This window comes from Pavona decussata, unplaced genomic scaffold (assembly GCF_977016875.1).
Source record: "Pavona decussata unplaced genomic scaffold, jaPavDecu1.1 SCAFFOLD_174, whole genome shotgun sequence".
In the NCBI taxonomy this organism is placed as follows: Eukaryota; Metazoa; Cnidaria; class Anthozoa; order Scleractinia; family Agariciidae; genus Pavona; species Pavona decussata.
This window is the reverse complement of record NW_028145585.1, coordinates 1,822,501-1,837,500: the sequence shown is the minus strand read 5'-3', so window position 1 is coordinate 1,837,500 and position 15,000 is coordinate 1,822,501. Positions and strand designations below refer to the sequence as shown.

The window sequence follows — 15,000 nt, the reverse complement described above, 5'->3', positions numbered from 1 at the left end:
AGAAGTAAAATGTTAAAATGGATTGTAGAAGTAAAACAGGCATGGCAATAAAACATCGACGGTAAATTCTGTTTCCTAATTTGTTACCCAATAACACTTATGGTATACGAAGTTGTCAGGTTCCTAAACTTTCCACAACGAAAATGGCCAAAACTGAAAACAACTGTCTTTATAGCTGGTTCTCTTATCCATGCACTTTTAGAAACATATTTTTCAACCAAATATTGCCGGGGTTGACAACAAAGATGCTATTAACGTTTTCTTACGTGTTAGACAACAGAAAATCGTGTAGCATTATCAAATTTATAAATCACTCGAGCAACATGGCCGATATTTGATAGCTGACAATTGGTTGGAAGCTCGGCTAAGGGTTACAAGTTTACAAGTGTATTAAAGATTTAAACATATTCAAAGAGAAGATAAGCACTGCTCGCAGTTAGCTACAGCTATTCGAGGCGAGCAGTGGTTTTGACGCATAACAAATAACAAGAGTTCAACCTTACAGAATCAAAAAAGTAACTAACAATACAGTAGCAGGTAAAACAAGAGAAAGGAAAATACAATGACAAAGAACTAGGACTAGATGTGTACAGTTAAAGAAACGAGATTTGCGATAAGAAGATACTTAACAGTAAAGTTAGGCGAACATAGCCATAGTGCGAAACATAATACACAAGTACGTTATAAAGTTGACAAGAGCAGGATGGATTATGCAGACATAATACGCTGAGTTTTCAAGATATTTTCACTTTATGATCAAATCAGATAGGTCAATGTAATCATCTGCCTCCGAGAATTTTTCAAGAAGCAAATTATGGATTTTGCGTTTAAAATTCGGGTTGCATCATTGTTGTCTCAATTGTGCAAATGGTCCGCAGTCATGCAGTCAGCAAACACACGATTACCAGCTGCTGTGCAGGGAAATGAGCCCGCGTTCCTATACTGATTAGGACTGAGCCAGCACAGGAGCCAGTTTCACGAAATCCTCCTAAATTTAAAATGTGTTTTAATACTGTTTTTTAACATGTAGAAAATCCTATTGTTGGAATAATAACAATATTGTTCTAAAACAATGCTTAGGGATACATACTAACTTTGGAGGGCTTCATCACTCTGGGCCCCGATTTTGCGATTTTCAAAGTACGAAACTTGATAGGACATGGGTTTTGTTGCATTTTATTTGAGCTGGCTCTGTCGCTGGTTTCATATAGAACTGCTACACCGTGCTGACGAGTTCCAATAAGAACGAAACAGCTGTCCACGGTTGCAGCCCTGTTTTGTCGGTTTCTGTCGGGTTGTTGTCTCGCAAAGTCAACTCTTTCACGTAGTATCAGCCTTGCAGTTTGTGTTACAGTTTATTTTTGGCTGATTAGGTCTCTTGTAGATCCTTCGTCAACTGACAGCATTATCGTTCGCGGTCCTTTGCAGTTTTCACGTCCCCGATTTATGCCAGATTTGATTATCCGTCTGGGCGAAATTTGGGTTTTGTAAACAAGTCCGGCGTTGAAAATAATCCTAAACTTGTGAAGTTTGGAGACAATTGTTCAACATTGCGTGTGGCACATGGAAAGAAATAGAAAAAAACATTGAAAGTAAAATAAGTCCCTTTTGAATACGCAGCATGTAATCAAAACAGCCAAGGTTTGAAGCAACACGTCGACATACTTGCCGATACGCAAAGAAACCTTTCAAGTCGGATAAAGAAAATCAAAACAAGAAGCTGTTTTCAGCTTAAACTTGGGCCATATTTGACTGCGTGGTGCGTAAGCCTACAATCTTTTAGCAGTGATAACCTTCAGCATCGCTAATTCCCCCAAAAAGATGGATACAGAGATATAGTGAGGCAATAAGTAACCACCAGATAGAATTGCATTTCTTGCAGTCAGAATGAAATACAGGGAAAAACGAAATTTGTCATACGAATGCTTTTTGTAATCCCCGGACTTTAATCCTTACGTTTTCACCTTTCGTTTAGAGACAAAAACCACTTGTACGGTCCTGATATGTATGTGACGCCCGGTCAATGACTGATCGTAATTCCGGTATGATCTAGAGTAACGTGACGCATCACGCCTCCGTTATCCTTGTACGTTTTTCAATGTTTTCAAATGAAATTCAGGGGAAAGCATTTGTTATTTACCTTTCATTTGAAGACAGGAACCGTTTCTACATGATTGTTTTTCTATAGTAAACGTGAGATATCTTTATCTATCTAGGCCCGCGCAGTCATAGACTGATTTAGTTGCCAAATTTTCAGTTAAACAAAACTAACCTAAAAAACACTCCGGTTAGCCTAAAGAGCACTCCGGTTGGCCTAAATAGCACTCAAGTTAACTTAAACAGCTCCCCGGTTAGCTTAACGGTTAGCAGTTTATGCTGGGGTTGTTCATGCCTCGCATGCCTCGCATGTTTTGTTCATGCCTCCCACGTCCAGTCCGGCACAGTTATCAAATTTGATAACCGCGTGACGTCACAACATGGCGCCAGCTCAGAGCTCGGTGAGTTTTCGGAGAGCGTTCAATAGTTTCGGTAATTTTTCGGTTGTGCTCGCGTTCCATACCCAGAATTCGAGGCCTGAACGTCGATAGAACAATAAACTTCAAGGCCCTGCAAAAATGACCATCGGGAAAGAATTATGCGAGATCTTCCCTTGCAATTTGAAATGACAGTCCCTTTCAGGTATGTTTATTGTCTTTGCCATCAATTTTAAGGTAGTTGTAAATTTTTGTGGTACACGAAGAAAAAATGTCGTGATCTTCATTAATATATCTTTCGATTCAACACTTATTTGTCGGAGGGCATGAAGAATTGTAAGAGGGCACTATGATATTTTGATTTGCGGTCTGATTCCGCCACTGACCGCCATTGTTAATTACTTGTGCTTCTAGGATGACTAGAAATGAAGGCAGCATTATGGATTTCCACCGAGAGAATTTAGCTACTTAAACTTTGGAAACAGGGATTCGTTTTAACTTACAATGCGAGTTGCTCTCGGTGGAATAAATACCGGAGGAATCTTGATGTCCAAGAGCGCCAAGAAACTGAAAGCGTGTACGTTGAGAGATGTTGCTGGCAAGCAAATAGGCAGAGTACCATACTTTCTCAATAAAGAGAAAAAGGAGCTCATGGACTGCGGGAAAGTCTAGTGATGAAGGGTAGGATTTCAAAATTAAGATGGTTATCCAGGAACGATTTTGATAAACAAATCAGTCGAAAATTATCGAACGCTTTGTTCCGGAAATGCCTCTTTGGCAATTACATGTGTTTGTCTTGTTCAGTATCGTTACTAATATGACTGGATACGAACGGAAATAATTCGTATTTTTCTAGGTGGTACATTTAAGCTTACATTTACATGACTGTAATATTTTTATTTCTGTTCTCGTCGTTAGATTAATAACCAGCCAGCCGACAGTAACCACAACGAGTGATTTCAGAGCTCGGTGATGAACATGAAGGTGACATGCCGGATGTTGAGGTATGCCTTCACAGTACGATTTTACGAATTTCCCAAAATATAATTATCCTTTACAAATTTATGCTTAGTGTTTTAAGCCCGTGTAATGCCAGACTCACAACAGTTCGAGCTTTGAGCCACAGCAAACAACCTCAATACGCCCTTTCAAGAACAATTTAACCGGGACTTGGCCGTTGCACTTCTATTTTATTTTTTTATTTTACTTCTATTGCAGTACGTCGCTTCAATTATCTAGGACAGATCGAAGCGAATCAACACACGTCGCTACTCATTCGAATCATCGCCTCCTGCACTTTCGAAATCCCTGGTACAAGAAAGAAACAAAATTTATTTGAAGTCCCATTTTAAAAGTTAGTTATAACGCAAAATTTCTTCATTTCTTCATTCATACAGATTGACGAAGGACGAGAAGGAGAGGAGCAAGGCAACAAGAAGTTCAAATCATGTTAATATTTCTGCAATAAACAAGCATCTTTGATGGAAGTTATTTTCTTGGGATTAGTGTTTCTTTTTGATCGGCTATCGCTCAGGAATTCTGCTCTTTAGCCAAAGCCGCTCAAGGTTTCCTCCGTCCACCACGACGCTATGAGGCTTTCGATAGATATCAAAATGAGCTTTGTCAGTTAATTATGGACAAAGATTGTTTCGTATTTTCCTGATGTCAGGCCAAAATTCCTATTCTAAACCTTTCCTTGCGTACAATTCACTGTGCGATCGAAATCGAATGTTGAATTAGAGCCCCATTAAAGACAGTAAAATGTTTTCATATTGAAATGGCCAGCGTATTGAAAGAAGATGGTTACTACGATAACATGTCACGTGAACTGTAACTTGAGGTTTGATTGGCTAATAGTTTGTTTTCGTCCCGGTCATCAAATTTGATAACTGTGACGTCTGCCTCGCATACCTCGCTGGCTCGCATATTGTATACAGCTATTGTCGGTTCAAAGCATGAAGCTAAAAGACAAGACCGAAAGTTTACGTGGGATTTTTACGAATAAATTCATCAAAATCAGTCATGCCTGGAGAAAACAATAAGTTGTAATTAGCAGTACAATGACCTGCACGTGCAGGGATGATTTTGATGAAATTATTCAAAAAAAAATAATCCCACAAAACATTGCGGTCTTGTCTTTTAGCTTGATTCATAATCCGACAACGTTAATTGAAATAGCTGTACACTCCTCACGGCCCGAGTGCAAGGAACGCGACCGAGAATTTAAAGAATTTTATAACGCGACGAAAACTTAACTCGTGCCAGCCGAGTAAAAAAAACGAGACCGAGAACAATAACTCGTGGCCCGAAGTCTTATCTCTCGGCCCATCGCGACCCCAAAAAGAAAAAAGAATTTGATAATGCTACCGAAACCTTAACTCGTGCCGCCTTACGGCCCGAGTAAAAATGTACTTAATCGCAGGAGCGTAGTTTCCTTATACGCACGTACGCCCATGTGCACAGCTGACATCTGGGTTTAAAAATATATATTTTATTTGCTGAAAGCGTTTTTCCATTTTTTCGCATTATACTGGCGTCTCTACATTAAATTTTCCTTTATCCTATCATTACTTAATACTGGCCATTAATGGAAAGAAACATTTGAATCAGTGAGTCAAAAAAGAGAAAAGGAAATGTTTCATGTACCCTTCCCAGAGTGTAGGCCTCACCAGTCCCCAGGTATTCTTGAAGCGCCTGCCATACCATGTCATGCGGCATGAGTATATGTATATGTCACCCTTATAACATTGTTACCCTGTGTCAACATGCACTACTGAACATAGCTTTAGTAGTGTGAAGAGACTGAAAACTCCACTTCGAAGTACCATGACGGACAAGAGATTGAGCTCTTTCATGCAATTCTACACATACATAAGCAGAAGAACGTTAATATTGACGCCGGTGTTATAACAAAGTTTGTTCGTCTGAAGGGTATAGACGTCTCGCCCATTGCTTCGCTTGGTGGCGTAACTAGCTGTTTTGCCTTTTTTATTGTAACACTGTGGCTTGCCGAAAACACTAAGGTAGCTGGCGACAGATAGGTAAAAGAAAGAAGTACTGCTGCATTTTACTTCGTATTTATTTACAGAAAATGTCCCGCGGAATTCAAAGCAGGACTGAGGCATTTACCGGAGACCCTAAATTTCAAAATTTTCTGGGGGAGCATGCACCCACACTCCCCTTGTAGTAAGCACCTTCGGCGCTAAACATTGTCTTTTCGTGCGTACGCCTTAAAAATTGCACGCTACGCCACTGAATCGTATCATTGCATGGTTGGTCTCGCTATTTTGGCGGCGTGAATGAGTCCCGCCAAAATATTCAAATAAGGGTCAAACAAACTTGCCTGATATGGCCTCGGCCTTATTACGGAAAGACTTTCTATACCACAAGTAGTAGACAAATGGGAAGAGCTCAGTGAAGATGTTTGAGGATCCCTTCAGGAGATGGGCAACTTCTACTGTAAGCTGCACCTTCTTGTCAACATAAGGGAGGAAGCAAACAAGTTTGCAGTCTGTCGGATGGCACTGGAGTCATGTCTTCCAAGTGTTACAAAACTGTACGATAAATATAAATAACTTTCACTAAATAGTCAGAGTTTTAAAGTAATATCACCTTTTACGGCACGACGCTGAATTGTAGCACTAAAGAAAAGTACAGCTTAATTTAAAAAGTACATGTATTTGTATGGATATTTGCACTTCTTATGTCATATGGACCTTATTGTTAAAACCAACTTGTACGACAAATATCCGTGAGTGAGCATTGCTCGATTGCCGGTTTGGCTGATCCACTGACTCAAAAAGTCAGAGCTCTTTGGGCAGCATAATATCATAAAAAATAAAACTCTACTACTGGTTTTTGAGGGCTCGTTACGCTTTGCAAAATCACTGAATCACCAATGTTGGGGTTTTGCATATGTGTTTATTAAGGAAACTTGTACCTCGCTCAACTGCTTTCGTTAGAATGATCCGGGGAAATAGTTGACCTACCAATTGAACAAACTGAACCTCATAAAATACTGCACTGAGAAAACAACAACAAGCACGAAAAGATAATCATAATTAAATCACCGACAACCTCAACCCAAGATTGACTGATTTACACAATTAATCGATTTTCTTTCATCAGAGAGACATGTGACAGGAACTATAAAGGACAAATTTTCAACATGGTGGGAATATCAACTTCAACTAGTCTACCGCGAAATTCTTTCAAGATACGTGATTTGAAGAAATATACGGTTAAGGCGCGCAACTCAAGTTTTCAAGAAATAGAATAAAATGATATCTTGGTAGAGCCTGTGACGGAAGTCGTTAGACCTTTAACCTCTCTCTCTCTCTCTCTCTTCGGCAAACAAAAACTTGAATTAAAATCTTTATTATGCAAAAATGAATCAGTTCGACATCGACAAACCGGTAACGCGCCAAAGCAGTCGACAGTTATTGAATAAAACGTAAGAAAGCGAATTATCGTAAATTAACAGCCACACAAACTGAAATAAAGTTGACCGATGGACTCAACGGATAAGTGCTTCACTGGGCGTGAAGGAAGTCAAAATGCCTTTCGTATAATCTCAAGACCTTTGTATCTATCACAATATTTAGTTCATTTAATCGATACGCCGACTCCAATTGATTACTATTCACCTTACAAAATGTTTACTTCCCCCTTCAGTTCTTGTTTCAACTCGTTAGATGAGACGCACTGAGTCGAGTCAGTCAGTATTCACATGTGTTCTTCTATCCATTCGCTTGCAGAGAGGGAAAACTGCGAATACAAATCTTCCTGACCAGTTTAAGTGTACGACCACCGCAGGAACTCGGAGAAAACCTGAGATGAAGCTGTTCCTACTTATTCCGCTTTGTGTGGTGATTTTGTGCGCATCAGGTATTCAAAAGATCGATTCTTTCTCCTTCAGACCTCAGCAATTTTCACTTGAATAGCTGATCTTGCAGGCGTCAAACAGAGAACAAGATGGTGCGACTTTAAGTCCTCGGGGAGTCCTTTCCGACAAGATTTATCGTCCATGCTTCAATATTGTGGATATAAAATTTTAATGGTGATACCGCAAAAGGTTTATCGATTGTGAATGACAATAAAGATGATATACGAGCGTGATTTATCCCCGAAATTCTAAAATGTTTTCTCGATTTTATATTTTTCAGCGTCAGATGCCGATGCCGCAATAAAGAACATCTTCAGACAAACTCTTGGTAAGTAAATTAAACAAACTAGCTTGTTATCTTACTAGCTTGTTTGCTCACTCTCTCTAAGTTTCACATTCGTCAGTCCCACTCTCGTTCAATCAATAACATTTACCTTCATACTTGACGGAAAATGTTAATTCATACTGAACTAAGACAATTCAACTCGTTCAGTTCAAGGTGCCCCTGATTGTCCGACTGGCTGGACCCCGTTTAAAACCGGTTACTGTTATCTGGTTAGTAGCTCCATAATGACCTGGTACCAGGCCCAAGCATACTGCCAAGCACGGAAAGGAGCACTGGTGAAAATCAACAGCGCTGAAGAAAACGAGTTTGTCTTGGAGCTTGCGAGGAAAAACGCCCCCTCAGTGAAAAATGTTTGGATCGGCCTCAAGTGGGAATCGAGCGTCAACAAATTCCTCTGGTACGATAAATCGTTTCCTGTTTACACCAACTGGGCTCCACGTGAACCGAATGGGAATGCCGGGGAACCATGCGGCCATTTGTTCACTGGGCACACACGCTACTTGCCTTACAGGGCATCAGGGTACTGGAATGACCTTATTTGTGCGGGTCGTGCAGGTTGGCGCTGTGGTCTTGTCTGCAAGCGACTTCCCTAGTCAACCAGCCAGCTTTATCCACAGTCAAAGCCGAAAGTTTAAAAAGGAACGATGAGGATTTCTAGTTTATTCTGACCACGGACTGCACGTAGATCGGGATCAAAAAGAACACTTTTTGAAACGTAACTTAAAAGTAAAAACAGTGCTAAACGTGGATTGTAGTTGTTAAATCGGCTGGGCAATAAAAAAAATCGACCGTATAAATACTGTTTCCTTATTTGTTTACTTTTCTTTTCCCCAGAAGACTTCAAAAGTACCAATTTGTCAGCCTGCTAAAATTTGCACCAAGCTTGTGAAAAGTTGGCAAGAACTATAAAACAAGTAAACAGCTCAGAAACTTCCGTTATTTAAAATTTACCACACCCGGCCCTATTTTTGCCATCGGTTTGTCGCTATGGTATTGCAGATTTTAATTGTATTTTGGACGAGCAAGCTGCGCTGCGTTTCCTTTACATTCATCTCGAGAGTTGGAGCGAGTGAAATAATGAGCCCCTGGGTGGGAGGTTAAAATCAGCTCCAGTTTGTCAGCAGTGCCGAAAAACACCCGGGACCTTACAAAATGCCAGTGATTTCCAATAGAATTTCCCGTTTCAAAAGTAGGGCGAATGGTAAACATGGCCTCAGAAAAAACTTTTGCGCTTTTGCAGTTGGCCTGATTTCCGTAATTCTGTGCGAGAAAATTAAAAGTAAGAAGGCAAAACAAAAAACTGTTATAAGATCGATAACAAAGACTATTTATGGTGACGTAAGCTGCGCATTGCATTATTTAATGACTCTGTGTGCCAGGGGAAGTCCCATCCCTTAAATATTGTTTCACGATCTCAAAATGACGGCTTATTTTTCGAAGGACGGAATGCCATCAATCATGCATTGGTGTTTTTATCTTTTGTTGAAGTAATAATAACGAAAAAAAGATTTTTCATTCTCGCAATCTGCTGATTAATCGCGTGTTGTTCATATGGAAACACTGATAACACTGTTCCGGAAGCTTGTTTCAGGATCCTTTTCTTTATTAAGTTGAGAGCAAAAAAGGTTTCTTTGTTTTTTGTTTATTTTTATTTATATGACCTTTTCCAAATAAAACAAAGAAGACTCTGCGGGTAGTTGGTGTGCGCGCTTCAAAAAGTGGATCAGAAAAAACTTTGGAATACGAATGCACCTTAGAATAATCTTTGCCTATTTCCGCCTTTTTGCATCTTTTATCAACATGTTTTCAATCAAGTATTGCCGGGGTTGGCAACAAATGGCAGATACGCTATTAACGTTCCTTCTTGGTGAATAACAACACAAAGAACTATAGCGTTTTTCAAATTTATTTAGAGACGAAACAAGGGTCATAAAAACAAGCTGCGCCTAATCATTCCACCTTTACCAATTAAGCAACATGCACTGGCCGATATTTGATAGCTGACAATGTTGGAAGCTTGACTAACGGTTGCTGTTATCTCCATCATGCAAATGGTCCCTCAGTCAGCAAACAGAGAATTGCCTGCCGCTGCACAGGGAAATGAGCTCGCGTACTTCCTTCGATTAGGAGGTTAAATTGGGATCAGTAAAACATATTGGATCGAAATTAGCTAAATGAAGCGTTCAAAGGAGGTTACAACCAATCTCGATTTTGAACGTTATGTAACTAAAAAGGCCAAACTAAAAGAGTAAAAGTCTAAATATTAAAACGAGACTAGCTTTCCCTTCAATTATTGACCAGTTAATTGACTGCTGCATTATTCCACTAGTTGAGTCTGGCTGGCATTTTCTAATTCCATGTGGTTGTCAGTCACACTAAAGTTTCTAGAGCCTCCTACGAAGTCATTAATACGACAAGGAATGTAAAATGACCTCAACGAACTTCATAAAAAGAATGAACGCGTTTAAGGTCACTTAGACCAAGTGGAGTCCACGTTAGAATTCACCACAGTTGCGCAGTTTTCACCAAAAATGAGAATACTCTTGACATCAAGAGGTTTCCAGGAGATAGCCAAATTGTGTATTAACTCTTTTGTGATGTTTCCCTTCCCAGTACACTTTTCCACATAGAGAACAACAAAAGAACATGTCCGCATTTTTAATGGCTTCTTCAGGCAAAGGACCCAGTTTTAAAGGCACCTCTCCAGGTAAGGTGAGGCTCATCAGGTTGATGGGACAATTCTTGGGTTCGTGGCCAGGCAAAGGGGCCTGGAAGCGCCCGTGATAGATGCCCATGGCCAATATCATGTGGTCCTGATTAACTTCAATGAAATCACTGCCATTGCACACCTGCAACAAATTGCAAATTATAAATCGTCAATGAGTGGACCGCTCAAGTTCAGGTTTGGACAAATCTCTTAAATTTAAGAGTCCTTTTCATAGATTTTTTTCCCATTTACATTACAATAAAATCGAACACAGACGCGCGTTAATTTGTAGTTTCTGCCTGAAATTGCTTCACGACCAGGTGTCTGTTCTGATAGAAGCCTCCAATAAGCAACACCTCACAGAGTCTGCGCATGTTGGTTGCACCTTAGTCCTTAGTCACCTTAGATGTAGCCTGCGTAGCTGGCGGTATTGTAAGCGCGCGCGAAATAAAGTTTTGGCGGCGGAGCAGCTAGAGGCGAGCGGCGAAACTTCATTTCGCGCGTGCCTACGATACCGCCAGCTACGCAGGCTACCTTAGATGGGCGATTCGCACGTTGCAACAAAACGTCACAGAACATGACAGATGAAAACTGGAAAGATTAAAATGAAAGACGTAAAATTCCAATTTGATTCATCCTGGGAAAAAAAATGAAAAACTTGTTGAATGTTGTCAAATGACCAAAAGTGAATTATTCTCCTTGAGGCAGCAAAACAAAAAAGTTGACTGAACTAAAAGCACTTGCAAAAAGAACAATGGCATTCTTTCAAGGCTCATGCTAAACGGTGAAGGTAATTTTTCGGGGTCAAAAGCAGGTCCTGTTTTGCTCGGGTTGTTAAGTAAACTACCTGACAGCGACTGAAGATATCTCTTGCTTTCACTTTAACGTTGAAGTATCTCATCAGGGAAGACATCTGTTGCCTTATTTTTCCACATGGAACACAGACGCACATTCCTTCAGGAACCTGGGAACGCAACTGAAAGAGATGATCACAACAGAGAGTGGGTTTATGCTCCGAACTGTTACGGGTTGTTCGAACACCGATTAACGCTAATCTACGATTAAAAGTTAATCGAAGCTTTCATCTCGCTCTTTAAAAGTGGTTTTAAACGCTAATTACATCCATTTTGAAATCACTGCTGATCCTTGGAATCTGATTGGTCCAAAATGGTGCGATTTATTTCCAAATTGCACCATTTTGGATTCTAAATCGCGTCATTTTAGACTCTAAATCGCATCTTTTTAACCAGCCAATGAGAAAGCGGGATTATTTAAATTTACCAATCAAATTGCAGGAAAATTTTGGACAAAGAAAGCCACTGGCAATATTGAACTTGAAGTTTGCACTGTTTTTGCTTTGTTTTCAGAGCTTAAATTTCCTAGAATTTTTTGAATGATATTTTTTTTTCAGATTTTTTAAATATAACATATTCTGGGTGGGGGAGGCTGAAATCTTTCATTTAGACACGTTTTTGGGCAATATTGGGGGATTTCAAAATGGATGTAATTAAGTGGTAATTGAACTTCGTGTCCTGCAATTTTGGTCTGAAATCATACTTGTGATTTCAAATCAAACTCGCGCTATCGTGCTCGTTTGATTTTGAAATCACGCGTTGCACTCCACTCAGTTCAATTACCAATATTAATTTCAAGCTAAAGGTAAAGAAAAGTGTAAGTTAAAACTGAGGGCAAAAAATCTTTTGGAAGACTTTTTACCCATTAGTAATTAAACTCCAATCAAAGTTCACGTTAATCCAGGTTTAGCTTAATGAGGCTTTGAATCGCGTTTATGGCAAGCGTAAGATTCGCGTTTATGTTTTCATGAAAAAATTAGTACGTAGATGAGAATAAAGTAAAATAATTCTGACCGTAGATGCTAACGCAGCGTTTTTCAATTTTGTCGAGAAACTGAAAACAGCGAATGGCAAATATAAGGGTAAACAAGGTGAGGTGGTCATTTCTGCCGTCCGCCGTAAACGTAATTAAAAATCTCTCTACTGACAAATCTTGCACACTAGCATTAAGTGGGCAGGGGGGGATCAGATCTGCCCTCTAATGTGTCAGGGATTGTATCATCTTAAAAAAGTACAATTTTAAAAATAAAGAGCGGTTTTCAATGAAGCGTCGAAAGCTATTCGCGTTTGCGTTGGTTCTGCTTTACTCCGCTCCGTGAGTTGGTTGGCAAAACTCGCGTCACTTTCTCGACCAATAAGGAGCAAAATCAAAACCAATTGTGACTTGCCCGCAGGCGTTTTCCCGCATGTATTTGCTTCGAGTTGTAATTGGTTCGTTGCGTTGTGATTGGCGTTGTAATTTCTTTGGTTTTGGTTTGGGACACTCATATTCAAAACTGCCCCATAGCTCAATAAATTTATTTATACAATTTATAGTAACAAACGTGGACGTTTTAGAGAAGCAGCTAAGCCAACAACCTCTTTTGTTTCTCTTTAAACATAACCATTTCATGTTTCCATATACGGTACATAACTTTTAGCCAATCAGAGCACTGCTTCTTTACTTACGCTTTACCTTTTCATAAGGCAATCCGCTGGTCAGGATAATTCTGTTCTCGGACTTAGCAATCTAATGGTAAGGAGAGCAAAACAAAAAAATAATAATAAGAAACATTTACAACGAGCAAAGTGTGGCAGAGCTGAAAACTCTGCTACCGATGATACGAAAATTCCTCGACGATTTCCGAACCAAAATCTCTTTCCGGTGAGACTCTGAGGATCCTACTTCGTTAAATGCCAAGACAGCAGTAATCATTCTTGCTGTAGATCATAGATTTGTTGAAGAAAGTGCTGACATACTTCCGTCTCGTCTGATAGTTCCGCCCCAATCCACCTGATAAATGCATTTTGGTTGCCCCCCAACTATTATCTTATCTCACGAAAGTTAATTTTATACAGCCACGTAGCTGTGCAGATGAAGTCTACTCTTCCTACAGCTCGTAACGCATTTTTTCGTGGAGAACGGTTACATCCACGCAACTCAAAAAAACCTGCTTCGTGTAAGTGCGCCTTTAGTCTCCATGCATTTTATTTTGACTTTCACTTGTTGCGGAAAGGAAGCAGCTTTCAAGTTCGTGTCAAAAAGCTGTGGTTCCCCTCAAGTTCAATTTTAAAATTACTGCTTTCAAAGGGAAGTGTCACCTATTTTTAGTGTTACTTTGAATATCCAAAATATACTTCAATCGATGGAATCGTTAGGATAATCGTTGAGGTTTGTTAACAATAACCCTACTAGAGCACAGAAACTAGCATTAGTTATGTTTGACTGCGGATGGCTAGGATGGAAATGGATTACAACTTGAAGAATTGTTCTTCATGTGTATTTTAGAGACGTCGCTAAAAAATGATTATCAGATAGTTAGTTCTTCCTTGGAGAAATCGCTTAATATTTTCTTCCCGGTGTTCTAAGAGCAACTTTATGTTGGTAAAAAGGCTTTTCGTCACATAATCGAGGAGTTTTGACCAAAATACGGCAATATTAGCGTGGCAGTGCTCCTTTAACACTATTGGAATGTTTATAGTTATTTTCTTTATTCTCGTAAACTAACGCGAATGCATGGCTAAACTGCATAACATGAATCTTGTGAAGAGGCCTTTTGGCGAGGCCAGTCTATCTTTTTTAGTCCTTTTCTTCAGCATTAGGCCCCTTCATAGGCTACGTAATATCCCACCTGAACTGCTTTTGTGTGATCACCACTATTATCCAAAATAGCCACATCCACCCCGCAACATCTCAAATGCTGTCCCAGGCCCTGTAACATTGTGTCTACCACGATTCTCAGTGACTGAGGAGGAATGGGCTCCATTTTCCGAGCTGGTGGTAGTATATCCTGCAGCGTAAGACAAAACGTTCTGAATATTCAGACAAATGGCACATTTATGGGTGAACAGTTAACAAAATAAACAGCTGCAAAGGGATAAAAGTATCATAATCATGGAATTAAAAAAAACAGACCCGTTTTCAATTGAGTGTCGAAAGTAATTCGCATTTGCTTTGGTTTTGCTTTACTTCGCTCTGTGATTGGTTACCAAAATTCACGCCAACCAATGAGTTTTCCTGCGGTTAGTTTTGATGGGCCGGAGTAATTACTTTACGACACTATCTATCTATGTAATATTAAAAGTATGATTTGCTCTTAATTAAGGTAATCCAACAATTGTCTAAGGGGGTTAGTTTCTAAAGAAATTGTGATGCTGCGTCGGTGGGGACTTTAAACGAATGTTTGATTATGGCTAACGCTCGAGACGTCAGCACTCGAATCTGTTTATGGTGGCCAATTTACCTTAAGTAATCAACTTTGTTGATAACCCAAACACTTGTCTAAGGGCCTGTTTAGAGACACCAGCTGCAAGCAGTTTGTTTCTCTTACGCTTTCATTTTAGTGGGAAATGTTACTAAACACGAGTAAGACTAGTTGTATTCAGTACATGCAAAGTTTCACCAGTAGGTCACTGAAAAACGTCGAGTTTGCCTTTTGCAGTTACGATCATCGTATGAACATTTCTCGGCCTAACATGACCTCGCCATCCAAAACGTTAGAACTGGGCTTTTCGAAATTGACAAGTCTGAGGTA

General features: G+C 39.7%; 2 protein-coding genes and 1 long non-coding RNA gene across 5 annotated transcripts in view; 2 read left to right on the top strand and 1 right to left on the bottom strand.

Annotated features, from left to right (window-relative positions):
* Positions 1 to 2,666: 2,666 nt before the first annotated feature.
* On the top strand, positions 2,667 to 3,960 carry LOC146463931 (uncharacterized). 2 transcript variants are annotated; one of them, XR_014856783.1, is made up of 3 exons: positions 2,667 to 3,155; positions 3,393 to 3,478; positions 3,872 to 3,960. It is a non-coding gene; the product is annotated as an uncharacterized LOC146463931 (long non-coding RNA). The 2 variants fall into 2 exon arrangements; XR_014856782.1 differs by having other exon boundaries at positions 2,667 to 3,478.
* A 3,222-nt stretch (positions 3,961 to 7,182) lies between these two features.
* LOC146463930 (snaclec coagulation factor IX-binding protein subunit A-like) lies at positions 7,183 to 8,502 on the top strand. The gene is made up of 3 exons (XM_085083941.1): positions 7,183 to 7,361; positions 7,640 to 7,687; positions 7,853 to 8,502. Exons 1-3 carry the CDS (start codon positions 7,310 to 7,312, stop codon positions 8,296 to 8,298), a joined length of 546 nt encoding a protein of 181 aa, XP_084940067.1. The 5' UTR covers positions 7,183 to 7,309; the 3' UTR covers positions 8,299 to 8,502.
* Positions 8,503 to 9,587: 1,085 nt separating this feature from the next.
* Positions 9,588 to 15,000, bottom strand: part of LOC146463929 (exonuclease mut-7 homolog) — a 19,337-nt gene continuing 13,924 nt past the window's right edge. Inside the window, exons 17-20 of one of the 2 annotated variants that reach the window (XM_085083902.1) lie at positions 14,098 to 14,256; positions 12,942 to 12,995; positions 11,260 to 11,388; positions 9,588 to 10,554 (exon numbers count right to left, since the gene is read on the bottom strand). In XM_085083902.1, the coding sequence (XP_084940028.1) occupies positions 10,255 to 10,554; positions 11,260 to 11,388; positions 12,942 to 12,995; positions 14,098 to 14,256 (642 nt within the window). In that variant the 3' untranslated portion in view covers positions 9,588 to 10,254. The remainder of the gene's footprint in view (positions 10,555 to 11,259; positions 11,389 to 12,941; positions 12,996 to 14,097; positions 14,257 to 15,000) is intronic. The other variant, XM_085083903.1, reaches the window with a different exon arrangement.